This window comes from Anolis carolinensis, chromosome 6, assembly GCF_035594765.1.
Source record: "Anolis carolinensis isolate JA03-04 chromosome 6, rAnoCar3.1.pri, whole genome shotgun sequence".
Taxonomy (NCBI): Eukaryota; Metazoa; Chordata; class Lepidosauria; order Squamata; family Dactyloidae; genus Anolis; species Anolis carolinensis.
The window spans coordinates 69,586,938-69,609,180 of NC_085846.1; the positions used below are offsets into that span (position 1 = coordinate 69,586,938).

The 22,243-nt window shown below is 40.3% G+C and overlaps 1 protein-coding gene across 1 annotated transcript in view; it reads right to left on the bottom strand.

Moving 5' to 3' along the window:
• The window catches only part of LOC100561835 (collagen alpha-6(VI) chain), a gene marked incomplete at its 5' end in the record, with an annotated part of 86,561 nt that overhangs the window by 28,941 nt on the left and 35,377 nt on the right, over positions 1 to 22,243 (bottom strand). The window contains 8 exons of the mRNA XM_062957850.1: positions 2,899 to 2,949; positions 3,238 to 3,300; positions 6,858 to 6,920; positions 9,765 to 9,827; positions 12,848 to 12,910; positions 15,861 to 15,896; positions 19,344 to 19,465; positions 20,733 to 20,997. Coding sequence (XP_062813920.1) covers positions 2,899 to 2,949; positions 3,238 to 3,300; positions 6,858 to 6,920; positions 9,765 to 9,827; positions 12,848 to 12,910; positions 15,861 to 15,896; positions 19,344 to 19,465; positions 20,733 to 20,997 — 726 coding nt within the window. The remainder of the gene's footprint in view (positions 1 to 2,898; positions 2,950 to 3,237; positions 3,301 to 6,857; positions 6,921 to 9,764; positions 9,828 to 12,847; positions 12,911 to 15,860; positions 15,897 to 19,343; positions 19,466 to 20,732; positions 20,998 to 22,243) is intronic.

Genomic DNA, 22,243 nt, shown 5'->3' on the forward strand with positions numbered 1-22,243 from the left:
GGTAGTATGCGTAACAGTCAGTTAATATGCAGTGGTTTTTTTAAAAAAAAATAACGCAAGAGCAAATCAAGACAGGCAAATCTACTGAAACAACAAACTCAAATAAAAGTTAGCTTTCTTAGTGCATCTCTGCTGGGTTATGTCTCTCTACACCAATGGTTCCCAACCTTTTTTTGACCAGGGACCACTCTCCAACATTAGTACCAAAAGGGTTACAAATCAGTTTTTGGTCAGTTTTAGATTCAGTTTGTTTATTTGGGGTGCTGATTCAGAAAAATTGCCTTGGATAGACCACATCATCTCTAGTTTCTGATACAGAACATATGCCATCCAGTAGTCACCATCTGCTTGCCCACAGAAAACCATATTTAGTAATCTAGAGCTGATATGGTCTATCCAATGCAATTTTCTGAATCAGCATACCAAATATGCGCAGAAACAGGACTAAAAACGAATACAGCAAGAATTTTTTTTGGTTAGGCTGTTGTTCTTTGTAGTAATAACAGTGAGGGCCATATTTTACTTCTTGCCGACCAGAGGTTGGGAATCACTGCTCTACACCCGGCATGCATGCATTGGCTGGAATACTGCTAGTGACTTACATACATATGCATTATATGAAGTTTGTCAGTTCCTTTTTGGACAGGGGGTGGAAAGCTTATCTCTAGCCTTTGCATATTACTCAAAAGCTTTCCACTACCTGGCAGTTGCCAAATCCCAAGAGGGGCTTATCAGAGGGAAGAGGGTAGACAGACTTGGCAATTCATACCATGAAAATCCAGCTATTCTAAACATCTGAGTGATTATATAGATTATCTGCTTTGATAATCTGGATTATATGGCAGTGTAGAAGGGGCCAGAGACCTCCTTCCTGGGATGGTTTAGATCAGGGGTCCTCAAACTACGGCCCGGGGGCCACATGCGGCCCCTGGAAGACATCTATCCGGCCGCCACGGCAGTGGCTTCCTCCTCCTCCTCCTCCTCCTCCTCCGAGGAAGGTGCATGCCGCTGCTCCGTCCTTTCCCTGCACAAGCCTTTGCAGTCCTTTCTGACCTCTCCCTGCAAAAGGGTTTGCAGCCATTCCTGGCTCCTCCCTCTCTCTGCACAAGGCTTTCCCGCCTCCTTCCTTGCCCTGTGCCTGCCTGGGGTTGGAGTTGGAGTTTTGCCTGTGTTAACAAAGGTATTTTAATTATTATTTAATTTGTGGTGCACAAAGGCAGAAGAGGGCTGGACTAAATGGCCCAAGGGGTCTTTTCCAACCCTTGATATTATTTTTATTGTTATTATTACTAACATTGAGGCTGGGTGGCCATCTGCCAGGGGTGCTTTGCTTGTGGTGGGCAAAGGCAGAAGAGAGCGGACTAAGTGGCCCAAGGGATCTCTTCCAACCCTTGATACTATTTTTATTGTTATTATTACTAACATTGAGGCTGGGTGGCCATCTGCCAGGGGTGCTTTGCTTGTGGTGGACAAAGGGAGAAGAGGGCGGACTAAGTGGCCCAAGGGATCTCTTCCAACCCTTGATATTATTTTTATTGTTATTATTACTAACATTGAGGCTGGGTGGCCATCTGCCAGGGGTGCTTTGCTTGTGGTGGGCAAAGGCAGAAGACGGCGGACTAAGTGGCCCAAGGGATCTCTTCCAACCCTTGATATTATTTTTATTGTTATTATTACTAACATTGAGGCTGGGTGGCCATCTGCCAGGGGTGCTTTGCTTGTGGTGGGCAAAGGCAGAAGAGGGCGGACTAAGTGGCCCAAGGGATCTCTTCTAACCCTTGATATTATTTTTATTGTTATTATTACTAACATTTAGGCTGGGTGGCCATCTGCCAGGGGTGCTTTGCTTGTGGTGGACAAAGGCAGAAGAGGGCGGACTAAGTGGCCCAAGGGATCTCTTCCAACCCTTGATATTATTTTTATTGTTATTATTACTAACATTGAGGCTGGGTGGCCATCTGCCAGGGGTGCTTTGCTTGTGGTGGACAAAGGGAGAAGAGGGCGGACTAAGTGGCCCAAGGGATCTCTTCCAACCCTTGATATTATTTTTATTGTTATTATTACTAACATTGAGGCTGGGTGGCCATCTGCCAGGGGTGCTTTGCTTGTGGTGGGCAAAGGCAGAAGACGGCGGACTAAGTGGCCCAAGGGATCTCTTCCAACCCTTGATATTATTTTTATTGTTATTATTACTAACATTGAGGCTGGGTGGCCATCTGCCAGGGGTGCTTTGCTTGTGGTGGGCAAAGGCAGAAGAGGGCGGACTAAGTGGCCCAAGGGATCTCTTCTAACCCTTGATATTATTTTTATTGTTATTATTACTAACATTTAGGCTGGGTGGCCATCTGTCAGGGGTGCTTTGCTTGTGCTTTTAGTGGACAAAAGCAGATGGGGGTTGGACTACATGGCGCAACCCTCTTTATTATTTTCATGATGATGATGATTATTATTATTATTAACATTGAGGCTGTATTTGTTACCGTTTGGTTTTTTAAACTTCAAAGTAAGATGTGTGCAGTGTGCATAGGAATTTGTTCACAGTTTTTTTAAAAACAAAAAAAAACTATAGTCCGGCCCTCCAATGGTCTCAGGGACTGTGAACTGGCCCCCTGTTTAAAAAGTTTGGGGACCCCTGGTGTAGATGATGATATTCTTCCCCTCACATGTGCCAACTCTCCAGTGACAGGAATGGTCAGATCCCCCTCCATTGCCCTACACTCTAGTTGGAGGACTGGCTTTTAAGATGGGGTTTAGGGTAATTGTGGCTTGGCTGTGGTAATAGTGTCACAGTTACAAATGAGAACACAAAGCAGCCATGATGTCCCAGGTCCAACATTGTAACTGATTCAGCATGTATTTTAGTTGCATTTATTCCACCAAGAATTCTCTTATACTCACCTTAACTCCTTTATTTCCTGCCCCACCATAGCCAAGGGGACCATCAGCTCCCTGAAACAGAATAGTATTTACATTGTCATTCCATTTTCATCCCATCTTCTTTTTCATACACAGTGTTCTTTTGAGATAGTACTAAATGCAGAGGAATCAAAGGTGGATTTCTTGAGCAAGGAGAACATTGCAAGATACTTCTCCTAATTTCCTATATGGGCTGAGTTTTACTCAGACTCATAGGAAGAACAGATCAGTTGATTCTTCTCTTGAAGTAAATTCCTTTGTACTACAAAAATGGCAACAGGATTAAGACTGAAAGGTAAGCAGGAAAAATAAAATACAAACCCTCATTCCCCAAGATCCAGGTAGTCCGATCTCTCCTTTCATCCCAGGCTCACCAGGCTGGCCCTGTTAAATAAAGATAATAATAATAATAATAATAATAATAATAATAATAATAATAATAATAATAATAACAATCTGCCAACTGCAAAAGGCCACCCTACTGGGATCTGCATGCATCATCCAAAAATAAATCACACAGTCCTAGACACTTGGGAAGTGTTCGACTTGTGATTTTGTGATATGAAATCCAGCATGTCTATCTTGTTTGCTGTGTCATACAATAAAATAATAATAATAATAATAATAATAATAATAATAATAATAATAATAATAAAAACTTTATTTCTCTCTCACCCTATCTCCCCAATGGGGATTCAAGGCAGCTCACAACATACAGCAGCAAATATTCATTGCTGTAAAGTGCGACCAAAAAAAGCAAATAAACAAACCATAAATCAAATAATAACATATTAGACATCAACATCAGACATTACAGCAAAATAGACATCACACAATGAAAAATTCATGTTTTGACAAATAAACATTAAAAAAAAGACTTAAAAATTGAGATGGATCAGAATTAAACATTAAAATTTAACATTGATATTCTAGTTTAAATTGGTACTGTCTATGGAAGTAACAAGAATTATCATCTGAGATCAATATTAGAACAGTATCTCATATAACAACTAGGCTTGGGCCCGAATCAGTTTGAACAAAAATGATTTGTAATATTTTGTGGTCCACTTCATATAATTTCCTAAAACAGAACAAAGAGGATGGAAATGAAAACTTGATTAAAACGGATTAAGGGAGCCAGATTTATATTGGCTACTAGACAGGATGGAGTTAAGTCTGCAATATACCTGAGGCAGGGGTCTGCTGTGGGGCTCTTGGAGAAGATGCGTTTATTGCAGCATCTTTTTCTCTCTCCCCAGCAGCAGCAGTGTCAGTCCATTTCTTTTTGGAAAGTTTCCTATGCTCCTCCTTCAGAGAGGGCCATGCTGGGAACTCACTTTCCCAGCAGCACTTGCATGGGTGGGTATTAAAAAGTCTCTGAGTTCCTCTCGAAGCATGATGGGAATTGAAGTTTTTTTCTCTCTCTTTGTTTTTCAGCCAATAAAAAACCTTGCTGTGTCATGCTCTGATTGACTGAGAATAGACACAACCGGCAACTACAATTTGCAGAACCCTCTCTTGAGGTTGTCTTATTTTTAAATTGTTATGGTAAAAACTTAAAATAATTCTTTAAAAATCAGCAGATTGGTGAATTGTTTTGAAACTTGTCAGGCCTGCGGTTGTAAATGGGGTCTAAAACTGAGGTAGGTTTCATGCAGATAGGCCTTAAAATGTCTGAAGATTGAGCCTTTAAAGTTTCCCATTGGGACAAATCTTTGCCGAATGAAAATGGCAACACCCTCCCAATTTAATTTCACGGTAAACAAAATGAGGCTGTAAAAGGACTAATAACGACTAAGGCTCTTTCAGGCAGGGGGAAATCTTTTTTTATCCCACTGCTGCCACCAATTTGTAAAGGAGGGTAGCCTAGAAGACCCAATTAATAATGAATAGATGTCCCAAATAATAAAAGATAACTGCCACCGATTAGTGGAAATGCAGCCACCACTGTGTGGAGAGACACCCTTAGATTATAAAAGTGCTCAATCACCCAATAGCTCAGAGGAAGCCTTTTACTTTATTCGCTGTTAAAATGGTAGCGCAATTGTGCTGAGGGAGTCTATAGACGACAGAGGCTTTGATGTTGAAAGAACAATATCCAGTTTATTCAGGCACAGGCTTGGTGGTTACAAAAGATGTTTCACTTAGAGGTATTCTTATTAACAGTTACAATACTAGAATGAGATAAATCAAACTCTCTAAAGTATCACTTCTTTTACTTAAAGTAGTTAAAACGTCTTCCTCTGCTCCTTTTAAACTCTTACTCCAATGGATCTCTGTGAGTTCAGCTGGGATTGGTTCCCAAAGTCTGAAACTTGGACTATCCAGTGACTTCAAACCACAGTCACCCCTGTGATATACTATCACAGATTCTCTGTGCCTTTCCAGGACACAGACTACATTAAATAAGTCACCAAACTTATTTAAAACCAACTCAAAATGAACAATTGAGTCTCCTTGATCCCATCAACCTGGAATCAATCTTCCCTGTGCCTCATCACAGCACAGACTGAGGCTTCACTTTTAAAAAACCTCTTCACTTCTCCTCCCCTCAGATGGCTCCGCCCACATCTCCATGTCAACTGCCTCATAGGAGAGCCACTAAATGGCTGCCGCTGTCTCATACCTACCTAACCAAACCACAAGCACATAGTTAAACACAACAAACATGAATACAAAACTCATACTTCAATACAGAGGGACTAGCCAAAAATGGACCCCAAACTGGCATGCCTCTAATAACAACCTGGAAAACAACCTCTGATCAGTTTCAAAGTACTCTGCTTTAAAGATCTAAAAGATTTCTTAGAAAACTGCTGAGAACTGGAAAAGAAGGTTATTCTTTAAATGGGATATGATGCACAAAATCTCATGTTAGAATAAATCTGGTATAGTCTTAAAGGTGCTACAAGATTATTTATACAACAGAATATCATTGCTATTCCTTTGAAAATCGCTGAGGATTGGACAGCGATTTAAACATACTACTTTTAAAATTGAGTGAACATGGAGGGATAGAACAAAATGAAACTTCTTTATAGTTTTCTCCCTCTTAGAGCCCTTCCACACACCCATAATAGATCATATATGATATCAAGGCAGAAAATCCCACAATATCAGCTTTAAACTGGGTTATCTGAGTCCACACTGCCATATATTCCAGCTCAAAGCAGATAATGTGGGATTTTATTCAGTTGTGTGGAAGGGGCCTAAGTGATCTGTTATCCAAGCAAACAACTTTCTGGTTTTCACATTTTTATGATACAAGTATCTTCCAAAGAAATATCGTGATCTTTACCATTTAATGAGGCTGAGTCCTCATAACTATAAAAGTAAGTAAAAAGTAACAATTATATCTCTAAAGAATTAATATTTTTCTTCTTAAATTACAAGCACAATGTAGTTTAATCATGCATTTGTTATTGAAAGTAGTTACTGTACAAATAAGTGGTCATTTGTAAGTACAGTAGAGTCTCCCTTATCCAAGCTAAACGGGCTGGCAGAACCTTGGATAAGCGAATATCTTGGATAATAAGGAGGGATTAAGGAAAAGCCTATTAAACATCAAATTAGGTTATTTTACAAATTAAGCACAAAAACATCTTGTTATACAACAAATTTGACATAAAAAGTAGTTCAATATACAGTAATGTTATGTTGTAATTTTGAGATGTGCGAAATCAAAAGGATAATAGCGTTCCAACCTGCATGTTAACCCAGGAAATATGGACCAGAACCAAACATTTGGGAGAAGGGTGCAAGACTCAATTTAAGATACATTTTTCAGAGGTTCTGTTGTGATTATTTTTATAACCAAAGATATGACCTGGCATGTGGTCCAAATTCTAACATTCTTTCTCTTGTTATCAAAATTCCAGCCTGGTCATGACAGCTATTTTTATTGTGAGAAGTAAAATGAGCTGGGAGATGCCAAAACATACCTTACTCCCTTTGGTTCCCCAGTTCCCAGGAATCCCTGGTGGACCTGCTATTCCTGAGTGGCCCTGGAAGAAAAACAAAGAAATAAAGTAACACGATAGTAAGTGTCTAGGATTTTATGAGGCGCAATGTTATTTATTTTATCCCGCTCCCTAAGAATGTGCTGTTGGTACGTGCATTGCATAGCTTTGACATAACCGGGAATACTTCATTATTGAATTTCTGTCTGTTCTGCAGATGTTCAAGATAGGTAGGGAAAACAACTGTATTAAAGCAGCTTATACTGTGATCTGATATCCATCCACTAAAGGCCCATCCAGATAGTGTCTTTATCCCAGGAGCTTCTGCAGCAAACAGGAGGGTGGCTGTTTCCAGGAAATGGCTACAAAAGGCAAAAAGTGAGAATACCAGGTGTGGGAATATTGCGGTTTTTAGCCAAATATCTGGATGTTCACATGTCTGTATGTCCCTGCAATTGGAAATCACAGGATTTTTTTATCTAGGTTTGTTCCTGGGTTTTAGATGTTTGTTCCTTTTTGGTTGGATCCTAAAAGGAAGTTGACACTTGAATAGAAGGCAAAAACTTTATCCTGGGAAGAGGAACTTCATCCTTCACCTGTTTAATGAAGTTTGTGGCAGAAAAATGAAGTTCCTGGGGTGCAACAAGTACTTTCACATTAAGTAGTACACAACGAAACAGGAACAGACACTTTCAAACCAGGAACAGAATGCCATCGCTATTATAATTACTCAGACCTTGTTGTGTAGCTATCTGTGAAGACAGGTTTCATGGTGTACTTGTGTCAGGGAACGACAGGATGGGTTACTGGGTTATATATGTGGTTCCTCATTGGGTGTATGCTGACAACATGTGTACAATTTATTAAATGGCAAAAACTGAGTACTGGCTATTGGGACATGGATGTGCTGGAGAAGAAGGTAAATACTGAGAGCCAAAGTAATACAGGTGGATAATAGGAAAAGCCATGTATAACCCAGGAACAGCACCCTGTTGTTTGATGCCACAAGTACACAACCAAATCTGTCTGGACAGATGGCCAGTCAGCCAGGCTGTAAAAATAGTGGATAATGACAAAGTTCTGGTTTAAAAGTGTGTGTTCCTGTTTTATTGTGTACTACTGACTTGGGCAATAGTGGTCCTGCCCCATGACATTTATTTGTGTGAGAGATACTTCATAAAACATCTGGGGGACACAGTTTCTCTGGCCAGGACAAAGAACGGAACTTTTGCAGTGATCCGCATATCTGCATCTCCGAATCTCACCCATTTTTTTTAAAAAAAATAAAAATAAAATCTGAGGTTTCCAGTCCTGCGGCGGACATCTTGGGAACTTCTAACTCTTGGAACAAAGCAGCAAATCTGGACAACAGAGGCAAGAATGCCAGGACGTCTTCTGAAGTCCTGGGATTTTTTTGTCCCTGTTTAAAACCTGTGATTTAGTGCTGTCTGGAAGCACCCTAAATCAGTGTTTCTCAAACTGTGTGCCTCCAGAGGTTTTGAACTTCAACTCCCAAGAATTCCAGCCAGCTTACAAGCTGTTAGGAATTGTGGGAGCTGAAGTCCAAAACATGTGGAGGAGCACAGTTTGAGAAATATATGAGACAACAATAACTATGTGGACTGAAAAGTATGAAAAGCACTAGAATCAGGACAAAGAAAAGCCTGCTTGTCCATGGGTGTATCTAGATTGTAGAATCAATGTAGTTTAACACTAGTAATTGCCATTGTTTAGTGCTTTGGAATCATGGGAATTGTAGAATAACAAGATAATAATATACTTTATTTATATTCCACATTATCTCCCCAAGTGGACTTAGAGAGGATTGCAGGTCCATATATGGCAAACATTCAATGCCGTTATACAATTGACAAAGACAGACAGTACATAAACAGAGGTAAGGCTTCCCTCTTTTCATCTCCAGCATCCAGCTGTCCTTGACTCAGCTGTGGGGAGGTGATGTTGTTTAATTTTCCACGCCACGGAGTCTTTTGTCCATGGATGCCTTTCCTGGTCAGATTTTTGATAGCATGTTTTTCATGGATCTTTTTTACCTCCCCGCCAAAGAGGTACCTATTTATTCTATTTACATTATTGTTTCCAAACTGCTAGATGAGCAGATGTTGGGCTGATGGTGGGAGCTCACCCCGACCCGGACTTTAACTGTGGGAACTTCTATACCAGGCAGTTTAACCACTGTGCTAGCCTGGCCCTTAGAAAATCTTTAGACTGTGATAGCCTGGCCCTTAGAAGATCTGCCAAAAAATGCTTGTGACTTACCAACCTTACCAATCTACAAGTCCCAGGATTCCATAGCATCGAGTCATAGTATTTAAAGTGGTGTCAAACTGCATTCATTGTACAATGTAGCTGCACCTCATCTGTGCTTCAACCTTTGCTCTAGTAGGAATTCTTCATTCCTCATGGTAGTGCATTCTTAAGAGCCCCTGATATAGAAGGCCTCTACTTCTATATCAGGGGCACTACTTGCACTTTTGGCCCAGTTCTTTTTGGAACCAACCCAGGATTTTATCAGTATATTTATTGTATGTGACCTCATTTGTTTTATGATTTGTTTTATTGTTGATTGACTTGTTTTATTGTTATGTTTTTATATTGTCTGATGTCTGGGCTTGGCCCCATGTAAGCCGCCTCGAGTCTCTTCGGAAAGATGGGGCGGGGTATAAAAATAAAATTATTATTATTATTATTACAGGGTTGGGGACAGAGCTCCCATGCAGGACAAGGAACTGACTCACCTCTGAAACCTCCCAGTGCAGGGATACATGGCCAGGAACTGGCAACTGTTTAATAAACAGATTGTCCACTTTCCAGCTGATTTGAGTGCTTAAGTATGAAAAAGGATGAAAAGACAGAAGTGGTACATACTGGAAACCCTTTGCTTCCTTGATCTCCTTTCCTTCCCTTCATTCCCCGAATTCCTCTTTCACCCTAGAAACATATTCCACAAAAGAGAAACAATCAGACATCATATATCTTGTTCTTATTTTAATTTACTTCAGTTTTGCTAGCAAATATGGGAGCAGGTGTTTTGAATCATCCTTTGCGTTCAACAAAGAGAAAGAGTAAGGCAAAATACAAACTTGGAGAAAAAAAATAAAATGAGGCTTGATAGGAAGTGAAGTCAAGCCTGAAAAATATTGCAGAAGGCAGGAATACATTACATAATCTTGTCTCTGTTGTCCCTTACTGGTACAGATACTTATTTAAGAGGGCTTGCACCTCCTTTGTATAGATAACAACTTTGTTATCTATACAAAAGGTGATAAATAAAATTGAAACAGCCCTTGGGTAGATCTTACATAATTTTTCTCAATGTGGACACTCATGCTGAGACAGATTCTGCATTTCAGCTGGATAGTTATGAAGAAAGAAAAATGAGAATATGCTTTTCAGTCTGTTATCTTACACCTCTCATTTCCTTGTCTAAAACATACTCCATGCCAGGACAGTTTCTTTTTGTGCATTATTATATTCCATCTACAATACCATTCATCTTAAATGTCTGCAAAAATAGGTCCTGCCACTGGCTAATTCAAGAGTCAACTTTTGAATAGTGAGTCAACACATAGATAAATAGCGTTCATAAAATGGGTCTGGTTGGAACAACATTACAATTCAGGCGTTGGTCTATAGATCATAATAGGAATGTGCCAACTGAACTGCTGACCTGAAGGCCGGTGGTTCGAATCCGCAAGACAGGGTGAGCTCCCATCTGTCAGCCCCAGCTTCCCATGTGAGAACATGGGAGAAGCCTCCCACAGGATGGTGATAAATTGGGAATCCCTGGGCAACATATCTGTAGACAACCGATTCTTTCACACTTCAACCCCTGTAGAACCTGTGTTTCTGCATTTTCTACAAAATACTAATAGGCATTCCAGAATGTTTGTATTCAGTTAAGTTTCTATCAACCTTTAGCTCCAGTGAAGGAACTAGCATTTGCTCAGCAAACAAACAGATGTTCGTCACCATATGTGGAATATTATATAGCACAGTAGTCTCATTATTTTGATTTATTACATGGGAATAAGTATTATGCTTTCAAATACCCTCTTCAGTTATGGATTTTAAAATGTGGGATTAACATTCATTTGGTTAGGAGCCTCCGGTGGCCTAGGGGATAAAAGCCTTGTGACTTGAAGGTTGGGTTGCTGACCTGAAGGCTGCCAGGTTCGAATCCCACCCGGGGAGAGCGCGGATGAGCTCCCTCTATCAGCTCCAGCTCCATGCGGGGACATGAGAGAAGCCTCCCACAAGGATGGTAAAAACATCAAAACATCCGGATGTCCCCTGGGCAACGTCCTTGCAGATGGCCAATTCTCTCACTCCAGAAGCAACTCGGGTTGCTCCTGACACGGAAAAAAAAAATTTCATTTGGTTGCAAACTTGTTTCTTACAAACTCTGTTTCCACAAATAGTCTTAGGATCTCTTCACATGGAGCATTTTAGCCCCGTTTTGCCATTTTTAATTACAGCTTGGATGGGGTCTATTGTGCACCATCACATAATGCGCAGCAGGTCCCACCCACATTCCTCCCAAAGTGAAAGGGAAGTGGTAAAAGGTGTGTCCTCCACCACAACGGAAAGGAAAATGTGTTTTGGGTAGCTCTGATTGAGCTACCCATATTTTCCTCCTCTTTTCTCCGTATGATGGGGGAAAGGGGCAGCGGGGAAATGCACATTACCATGCATTGCCACCCTTTCCCCCATCTGATGGGGACGGGGATAGGGTGCGAATGCGCCCTGTCCCATCTCCATGGTATGGGAGGGAGAAGGGAGGGCACACGGGATGCCACAAGCTGCCCCGCACACCTTCCCTTTAACCGAGCAGTGCTGGTGAAGCAGTATGGCCCAAAAGACACATGTGAAGAAATTCATTATATCTGTACATTACTAAAGATGACTATAATTGGTTCATTACGAAAGTGGAAACATTGCAGAAAATTTGCACAAATCTATCCAAAATGCAGGTACATAATTATTGAGTTTTTCAAGCATGGATTTACTTACATCTTGGCTACATAATAGTCTTACTCCCTCCTCCCCCAAAAGAAAAGCTTTGAATATGCAAAGATACAGAATGGGGGACTCCTGGCTCGACAGCAGTATGTGTGAAAAAGATCTTGGAGTCCTCGTGGACAACAAGTTAAATATGAGCCTACAATGTGATGCGGCTGCTACAAAAGCCAATGAGATTCTGGCCTGCATCAATAGGGGTATAGCATCTAGATCCAGGGAAGTCATGCTCCTCCTCTATTCTGCCTTGGTCAGACCACACCTGGAATACTGTGTCCAATTTTGGGCACCGCAATTGAAGGGAAATGTCGACAAGCTGGAAAGCGTCCAGAGGAGGGTGACTAAAATGATTAAGGGTCTGGAGAACAAGCCCTATGAGGAGCGGCTTAAAGAACTGGGCATGTTTAGCCTGCAGAAGAGAAGGCTGAGAGGAGACATGATAGCCATGTACAAATACGTGAAGGGAAGTCATAGGGAGGAGGGAGCAAGTTTGTTTTCTGCTGCCCTGCAGACTAGGACGCGGAACAATGGCTTCAAACTACAGGAAAGGAGATTCCACCTGAACATTAGGAAGAACTTCCTGACTGTGAGAGCTGTTCAGCAGTGGAACTCTCTGCCCCGGACTGTGGTGGATGCTCCTTCTTTGGAGGTTTTAAAGCAGAGACTGGATGGCCATCTGTCGGGGGTGCTTTGAATGTGATTTCCTGCTACTTGGCAGGGGGTTGGACTGGATGGCCCATGAGGTCTCTTCCAACTCTACAATAATATAATAATAATAACTTTATTCGTACTCCCCGCCCCATCTCCCCGAAGGGACTCAGGGCGGCTTACATGGGGCTATGCCCGGACACAACAGCACAAAATCAAAACAAAAACAATAAACAAATACTATTCTACGATTCTATGATTCTATAAATAGTTTAAACGCTAACCTGTGGACCTTTAAATCCTTGCTGTCCTGGAAAACCACTGACTCCCTGTGATCCTCTTCTTCCCTGTAGGAACAAAAACATTTTTTTTATATTAAAGCACTTAGGAACCAAACCAGCGAAGGTGGTATAAATGTGAGTAGACTTTCCTTCTCTTTCCAAACAAAGCAAAACACCTCCTGACTCATTTAGTTCAGATGAACGTGATGTTCCTATGCAGTTTTGCAAAGGAAAATCAATATTCTTTTTGCTACAATACATAAAACAGCCTATCCCAAACACCTTGTCTCAATGTCATCTCTTCTGATTAGCTTGGTGGGATTTGTATTTTTAGGAATAACTTGCAACATAGAATTACAACTTTGCTTTAGGTGCATCCTAAACAAACAAGAACTTTAGTACTCAAATAAACAGGAACGGAAAAGAACAGGAAAGAGGGGACAAAGAGATTTAAACGCAATCAGTTAAGAAACATGTGTGAACCCTGAAAAACTATCAGAGAATGGTGTCTGTAAAAGATTAAAGGACAGATTGATGCCCAGGATATTTTGTAGAATTCAGTCCAAAATGGTAAAAGTTGCTCATCTCTTAGATTAATTAGAACATGTCAAACTCTTTAATAGAAACATCTGGTGAAAATACAGCATTATACATATGAGAAGAAATGTGGGCACAGCGAATTAAACAGCTGAGCTGCTGAACCGGCTGACAGAAAGGTCAGCAGTTTGAATTCAGGGAGCAGGGTAAGCTCCCCATGTTAGCCCCAGCTTCTGCCAACCTAGAAGTCTGAAAACATGTAAATGTAAGTACTGTAGATCAATAGGTACCACTCCAGCGGGAAGGTAACAGCACTCCATGCAGTCATGCCGGCCACATGACCTTGGAAGCATCTATGGACAACGCCGGCTCTTCAGCTTAGAAATGGAGATGAGCATCAACCCCCAGAGTTGGACATGACTAGACTTAATGTCAGGGGAAAATCTTAACCGTATCTTACAAGATATGCACACACCAGCTGAATCATTGGCATTATGCTCTGGTTTATTATGTGTTCTAATTTAGAAATTACCGTATATACTCGAGTATAAGCCAACCCGAATATAAGCCGAAGCACCTAATTTTACCACAAAAAAACTGGGGAAACATTGACTCCAGTATAAGCCAAGGGTGGTAAATTTCAGAAATAAAAATAGATACCAATAAAATTACATTAATTGAGGCATCAGTAGGTTAAATGTTTTTGAATATTTACATAAAGCTCAAATTTAAGATAAGACTGTCCAGCTCTGATCAAATCATTATTCTCATCTTCTTCCATGTAAATGTGCTTATGTATCCTTTTAATAATAATAGAGTAAAATAATACATGTAATAATAATAATAATAAATACAGGAAAATAATACATGTAATAATAAATAGAGTAAAATAATAAATGCAATAATAATAATAAGATCAGAGTGAAATAATAAATGTAATAATAATAATAATAATAGAGTAAAATAAATGTAACAGTAGCAACAATAATACAGAAAAATAATAAATGTAATAATACCAATAATAATAGAGAAAAATAATAATTGTACCATATATTCTCGAGTATAAGCTGACCCAGATATAAGCCAACCAGGACCCTCACCTGAGTACAAGCCGAGGGGGGCTTTTTCAGTCTTAAAAAAGGGCTGAAAAACTAGGCTTATACTTGAGTATATACAGTATGTGTTTTTAAAAAGAAATACAGTAGAGTCTCACTTATCCAACGTTCTGGATTATCCAACGCATTTTTGTAGTCAATGTTTTCAATATATCGTGGTATTTTGGTGCTAAATTCGTAAATACAGTAATTACTACATAGCATTAATGTGTAATGAACTACTTTTTCTGTCAAATTTGTTGTATAACATGATGTTTTGGTGCTTCATTTGTAAAATCATAACCTATTTTGATGTTTAATAGGCTTTTTCTTAATCTCTCCTTATTATCCAACATATTCACTTATCCAACATTCTGTCAGCCCGTTTATGTTGGATAAGTGAGACTCTACTGTACATATAAAATTAGAACAATCTCATACAATGCCTGTTTGATCTGAAGTATACTAACCCAGGCTCCACCTACACTGCCATATAATGCAGGGTGAGCTGCTTTATAATGGTTAGTGTAAACCATTATAGTAAAATGCTTCCAGATACAACTATGCTCCATTTTCCCACCTTCCAACGTGTCTCCTCCCGCTAAAGAACAACAACAGCAACCACAGCTGTAATTTTGCACCAGACTATAGGAAAATAGCCAGACACTGTGTGGCTGTCTCCTACCACTTAAAGACCATGTGGGAGAAGTGATAGGAGACAGGTCAGTTCAGTGGTTAAGAAGTTACTGCAGAACAATGGAAATAGTTAATAATGGTAAAAAGACATGAACAGATGAAGTTTGAACTTACACCTGAATATGTCATAAGCATTATTCTATAAGATAACCTTATTTATTTATTTATTTACAGTATTTATATTCCGCCCTTCTCACCCTGAAGGGGACTCAGGGCGGATTACAATGAACACATATATGGCAAACATTCAATGCCAACAGACAAACAACATATATAGACAAACACAGAGGCATTTAACATTTTTTTTTCCAGCTTCATGATTCTAGCCACAGGGGGAGTTGTTGCTTCACTGTCCAGTAGTGGCTGTACTTCCTCATTCCAGTCCTTGTGTTTTGCTGGCAGTTTTCTGATGTTGTAAATTAGTTAAATTAGCCTCCTGCAAAAAGCGTACCTAAATTTCCCTAATTGACAGATGCAACCGTCTTTCGGGCTGCATAGGTCAACAGCATGCCGGGCTATTTAATGGTCAGGGGCTTAACCCGACCCGGGCTTCGAACTCATGACCTCTCGGTCAGTAGTGATTTATTGCAGCTGGTTACTAGCCAGCTGCGCCACAGCCCGGCCCTTGTCATTATGATAACACATCATCTCCTTAAATTACTGTAAGATTCAAAATTATGTATACATACCTGAGGGCCTTGAGGACCTCTTTGACCTTGGTGTCCCTGAAATAATATAATTATAACAAAATTAGAAATAAATTGGAAGTGAAATAAATTGAAATAATACATATGAGGCCAATTATATCCTGAATTAGCATTTAACAATTCTGAGATCAAATACAGTAGAGTTTCACTTATCCAACATAAATGGGCTGGCAGAAAGTTGGATAAGTGAATATGTTGGATAATAAGGAGAGATTAAGGAGAAGCCTATTAAACATCAAATTAGGTTATGATTTTACAAATTAAGCACCAAAACATCATGTTATACAACAAATTCGACAGAAAAGTAGTTCAGTATGCAGTAATGCTACGTAGCAATTACTGTATTTACGAATTTAGCACCAAAATATCTTGATGTATTGAAAACATTGACTACAAAAATGCTTTGGATAATCCAGAATGTTGGATAAGCAAATGTTGGATAAGTGAGACTCTACCGTACTAAGGTTTTATCTACAGAAATTGCTGTATTTATTTATTTATATGCCATATTTATATCCCAGCTTTCTCTACCCCAAGGGGGACTCGAGACGTCTTACAAACGGCACTACATTGTTTTTACCAGGGGGTACTGAGAATTTATGATGCTGTATTGACTGTTTATTGTCTATGTTTTGTTTTGCACTTGCTGTATTTTGCATGTCACTCCTTGAGTGTTCTATGAGCCGCTCCGAGCCCCTCTGGCAGATGGTGGCAGGATATAAATAAAAGTTTGTTATGAAATTTACTAAGTGCCACTAGATTGAAAATGGTTGACTCACAAAAGATCTCATTTATTCCCTAGGTGAGATCAGAGTGGCTTTTGTAAACAATTATATAGAAAACAAAGAAAAAACGAATGGTAGTATATCTGAACTATATTGCTGGGAGTCTCAGCACCACCACCACCACCACCACTGAGCCACCACCACCCTCATCAATAAAGAAGGCAGCAACTCCATTTTGAACTAAAGTGAAAGTTTTGAAGAGTGCTCCCAGTAACAGGGTACTCAATGCAAAAGTTACCAAAGGTGAGACCTGCCTCTCCGAAGGAGGTCTGACCAGCTGACCTCAATAAATAAATTCTGGAAAGCTCACAGCATCCAAGAAATTCTGGCCATGAAATCTTTCAACAATACAAACCCTTGTTGCTTTTATTTATTTATTTATTATTTACATCATTTTTACCCCGCCCTTCTCACCCGGAGGGACTCAGGGCAGCTTACAACAGTCGGCAAATTACATTGCCCAAAATTCATTCAATAAAACAACGACATTTTAATAAACAATAAAACAGTACCACATCAATTAAAAGTCTAATTAGACTCTATTAAACCATGAATTATAGAATTTAAAATGCATGTATAGTTAAATTCGTCCACAAACACCTTCGAGTGCACCTTGATTCACGTCATATTGACCTCAGATGTTACTCCTCGAACGCTTGAGTACATAGCCATGTCTTCACAGCTTTCTTGAAACCTAGGAGAGTGGGATCTTGTCAAACACTACTGGGGAGGGCATTCCACAGCCGGGGAGCCACCACCAAGAAGGCCCTGTCCCTCGTTCCCACCAGCTGCGCCTGCAAGGCAGGTGGGACTGAGAGCAGGGCCTCTCCAGATGATCTTAACAACCTAGTAGGTTCATAGGAGGAGATACATTCGGACATGTAGTTTGGGCTTTATAGTTCAAGACCAACACTTTGAATTGGCCTCGGTAGCATATTGGCAGCCAGTGGAGCTGGCTTAGCAGGGGGGGGGGTGCGCTCCCTGTATGCCGCTCCAGTTATTAATCTGGCTGCCGCTTGTTGTACTAGTTGGAGCTTCTGGTCCGTCTTCAAAGGCAACCCCATGTAGAGAGCTTTGCAGTAGTCCGAACGGGATGTAACCAGAGCGTGGACCACGGTGGTCAAGTCCAGCTTCCCAAGGTATGGGCCCAGCTGGCGCACAAGTCTGAGTTGTGCGAAGGTTCCCCTGGCCACTGCTGAAACCTGGGGTTCCAGGCTCAGCGATAAGTCCAGGAGAACCCCCAGACTGCGAACCTAAGCCTTCAGGAGGAGTGTGACCCCATCCAACACAGGTTGCAACCCTGTAGCCTGTTCAGCCTTACGACTGACCAGGAGGACCTCCGTCTTGTCTGGATTGAGTTTCAATTTATTCGCCCTCATCCAGTCCTACACAGCGGCCAAGCATCGGTTCAGGACCTGGACAGCCTCCTTAGTGACAGGTGGAAAGGAGTGACAGAGCTGGACATTATCTGCATACAGATGACACCTCACCCCGAAACTCCAGATGATCTCCCCCAGCGGCTTCATGTATATGTTGAATAGCATGAATATGTTGAATTTTAGTAAATCACAAGGATTTGCCCCAAGTGGGTATATCTGCTCTAGTATCCAGTTATATTGGCTTCATGCCAATTTAACAGTCATTCTATAGGACACTTGGCTTTGTAATTTGACGAAGTACTTAGGATTCTTCCTAGAATTCTGCTTCCCATCTACAGAGAATTCTAAGTGCTGCAAACCCCAAGATCGCTTAGAATGGAGTCATGGGGCCCTTCCACACAACCATATAACTCAGAAAATCAATCCACAATATCTGCTTTGTACTGGGTTATCTGAGTCCACACTGCCATATGTTGATTTTATACAGCTGTGTGGAAGGGGCCATGGTGGTTAAAGTCGTATCAAACTATAATGACGTAGTGCAGATACAACTAAAAAGACAAGGGATTATTGTTTTCTGAGTTTGACAATCCACATTGAACTTTCAAACAGTTTTTTTTACTTATGGAAGGCAGCCTTGAGTCCCCCCAGGGAGAAAGGTGGGGTAAAAAATGATGCAAATCTATATATATAAAAGAGTGGTGGAATCCTGGCGACCGCCAAAACAACAAAACTAAACACCCCACAACCTCAAAAATTGACAACACAACCCATCATCCATGCCTCTAGGTTGATACAACAAAAAGAAAAGAAAAATAAAGTCCTAATTAGAGGGAGAGGAATAATTGTTTTTATCCAATTGCTGCCAGTTAGAAGGCTAAGCTCCGCCCACTTGGTCTCCTAGCAACCCACTCATCCAGGGGACAGGCAGAGTTAGGCCTCACTTAGGCCTCTTCCACACCGCCTATAAAATACAGATTATCAGATTTTAACTGGATTATATGGCAGTGTAGACTCAAGGCCCTTCCACACAGCTATATAACCCATATAATCTTATATATTATCTGCTTTAACTGGATTATCTGGACTCCACACCTTTACCCTTTACCTTAACTACCACCAGTTCCTCAATACTGTATTTCCCATACCACCATACTTTGCCACAGCAACGCGTGGCCGGGCACAGCTAGTAAATAAATAAATCTTTACTTTTACTGCCTGATAGCCCCACACAGTTGCTGCCTGCCTTGCATAATTGCTATAAGGCTCAATCACAGGGAAATTGGTTTTCTAGGTCTTACCCTTGCTCCTTTGGAATTTGGCAATCCTGTAAGGCCTGTTGGTCCCCTCTCACCCTGGAGACAAAACAAGGAATGTGAGTTACAAGTCACTTGGATGTATGCCTTGTCCCCAATTTTACAGTCTATTACCCCAGAAACAGCCAGATGTTTACAAAAATACATTGTTCAATTATTTTGTAATATGTATAAACTTCACATCTAATTACAGAAATTGGGAACAGAAGGTATATCTATCCTGGTGCAGGATATTACCAAATTTTAGAAAAAGAAAGGGCAAATGAGAACAAAAAAGGTTATTATCCTTCAGTCCCTATGACTAAGTTAATATATATATATCGCAAAGTTGTTTTATCTCTCTAAATGTGCAATACAGTATAACCCCTGTATTTATGGGTGATGTGTTCCCAGACTTTAAGAGGATATTCAAAACCACAGATAACCTTATTGAAATGATGAGCTTTCACCCCAATAATACATTGGAGAAAACACCTAGAGAAGTCATATTTTGTTGGATGTCGATAAATGAAATTTGTCCTGTGGACGCAGGGGTCATGCTGTAGCCCCCCCCCCTCCCCAGTTACTTAGATGTCCGTTTAACTGGGATTGCTTGAACATATTTCCAATAACGAATTGGTAGGTACAATTCTGTACCACTTACTTAATTCTGAACCATGTGGGATTTATTTCTCAGGAGACATGTGAAATTGTACATAAGATACACATGTAACGTGGATTTGGTGCAATTATTCAGTTGGTTTTTCTCCTAGGAAAAGCGTATTTTGAATCTGGATTTACTGTGTTCTGTATGCACTCAGTTTCTAGTTTACAATAAAATGATATCATAAATTTATCGTGGATATTTACAGAGAATTAACAGCATTTACAAGGAAGCTATGATGGTCTTGCATGTTCACAGCATTTGGCAGATCTGTGTTGAGTTTAGCTCAATGGAAGCAATTGCATTGGACTTTAATTTTGGAACTTTGAAGGATTTTCCAAAATCCTGGAACTATTTTGGGAATGTAAATTGATATTAATATTAATATTGATATAAATAATTCTAAATAACCAGCACCCTGAAGAACTCCTTTCAGGTTTAGCCTAAAATCCAGAGTGACTATACCATCCTGCTGACATGTTATCCTATGTACAATGTAATCCATTGGTTGCACTGTATTTCTAAGAACGTCTCCCATGCATCCCTTTCCTCTGTTTCCAAATCATTGTAATCCATTTTTGAAATGAAGTACAACAGAACCCATTACACGAGAGGCAGAAAAGAAAAGCCCATGAGGAGAAATGGGGTCAGAACAATATCTCTTGTCTCCATTGCGAGGAAAAGCAGAAGTGCCTATGAAGAGAAATGAGGTCTGTTTTAACTGCACTTACAAGAGTGATAAGTCTGAGAATGGATAATTTCAGGAGAAAAGGCAAGAAACAACACCATGGTATGGGCACTGATAAATGTCATGATATGATTTCTTATTAACGCAATGGAGCTAATCACCGCCATAGTAGGATAAGGTCCCCAGACAGCTATTTTCATTGTGTGGTGATTAAAAAAATCAGATGATAAAAAACAAGTTACCCCTCTTCCTCTCTCCCCTTGTAAACCTCTTGGTCCTGCCACATTCTTATCTACTCCAGAGGCACCCTAGTTACAAAGGAGAAGAAGTGTTAATGCCATGTTGCTTAATTTAAGAAAATATTCAGTACTGAATGATCACATCCAACCATAATTTGTAACGGCATCAATATACTAACACAACCATTTTAATGACTGCTGCATTAAAGTCTAAATCACCTGTGCAGAATCAATGGTATGATATATCAGTTACATAAAGGGAGTCCACAAGAAGAAGAAGAAGAAGAAGAAGAAGAAGAAGAAGAAGAAGAAGAAGAAGAAGAAGAAGAAGAAGAAGAAGAAGAAGAAGAAGAAGAAGAAGAAGAAGAGGAATACACACAAAGGGTCAGAGAAATTCTCAAAAGCAAGCTCAATGGAGGCAACACCATCAAGGCCATAAACACCTGGGCCATACCTGTCATAAGATATACTGCTGGCATTATAAACTGGACACAGGCGGAACTGGACAATTTGGACAGAAAAACAAGAAAACTCATGACCATCCATCATTCCCTGCACCCCCGCAGTGATGTTGACCGGCTATATCTGCCTAGAAGATCTGGTGGCAGAGGACTCTTACAAGTAAAACAAGCAGTTAAAGAAGAAGAACATGCCCTGGCAGAATATGTAAAGCAAAGTGAAGAACCTGCTTTGATTGAAGTCAAAAATCAGAAACTCCTCAAAGCACAGCAGACAAAAAATCAGTACAAGAAAACCACACTACAAACTAGAGCTGACAGCTGGCACCACAAAACATTGCATGGACTGGTGGGATCACAAACCTGCAAAAGTATTGGAAAATGAGCATGCAAAGATACTGTGGGGACTTCCGAATCCAGACTGACAAAATTCTGGAACACAACACACCAGACATCACAGTTGTGGAAAAGAAAAAGGTTTGGATCATTGATGTCGCCATCTCAGGTGACAGTCGCATTGACAAAAAACAACAGGAAAAACTCAGCCGCTATCAGGACCTCAAGATTGAACTTCAAAGACTCTGGCAGAAACCAGTGCAGATGGTCCCGGTGGTGATGGGCACACTGGGTGCCGTGCCAAAAGATCTCAGACGGCATTTGGAAACAATAGACATTGATAAAATTATGATCTGCCAACTGCAAAAGGCCACCCTACTGGGATCTGCACGCATCATCTGAAAATACATCACACAGTCCTAGACACTTGGGAAGTGTTCGACTTGTGATTTTGTGAAACGAAATCCAGCATATCTGTCTTGTTTTCTGTGTCATACAATAAAATAATAATAATAATAATA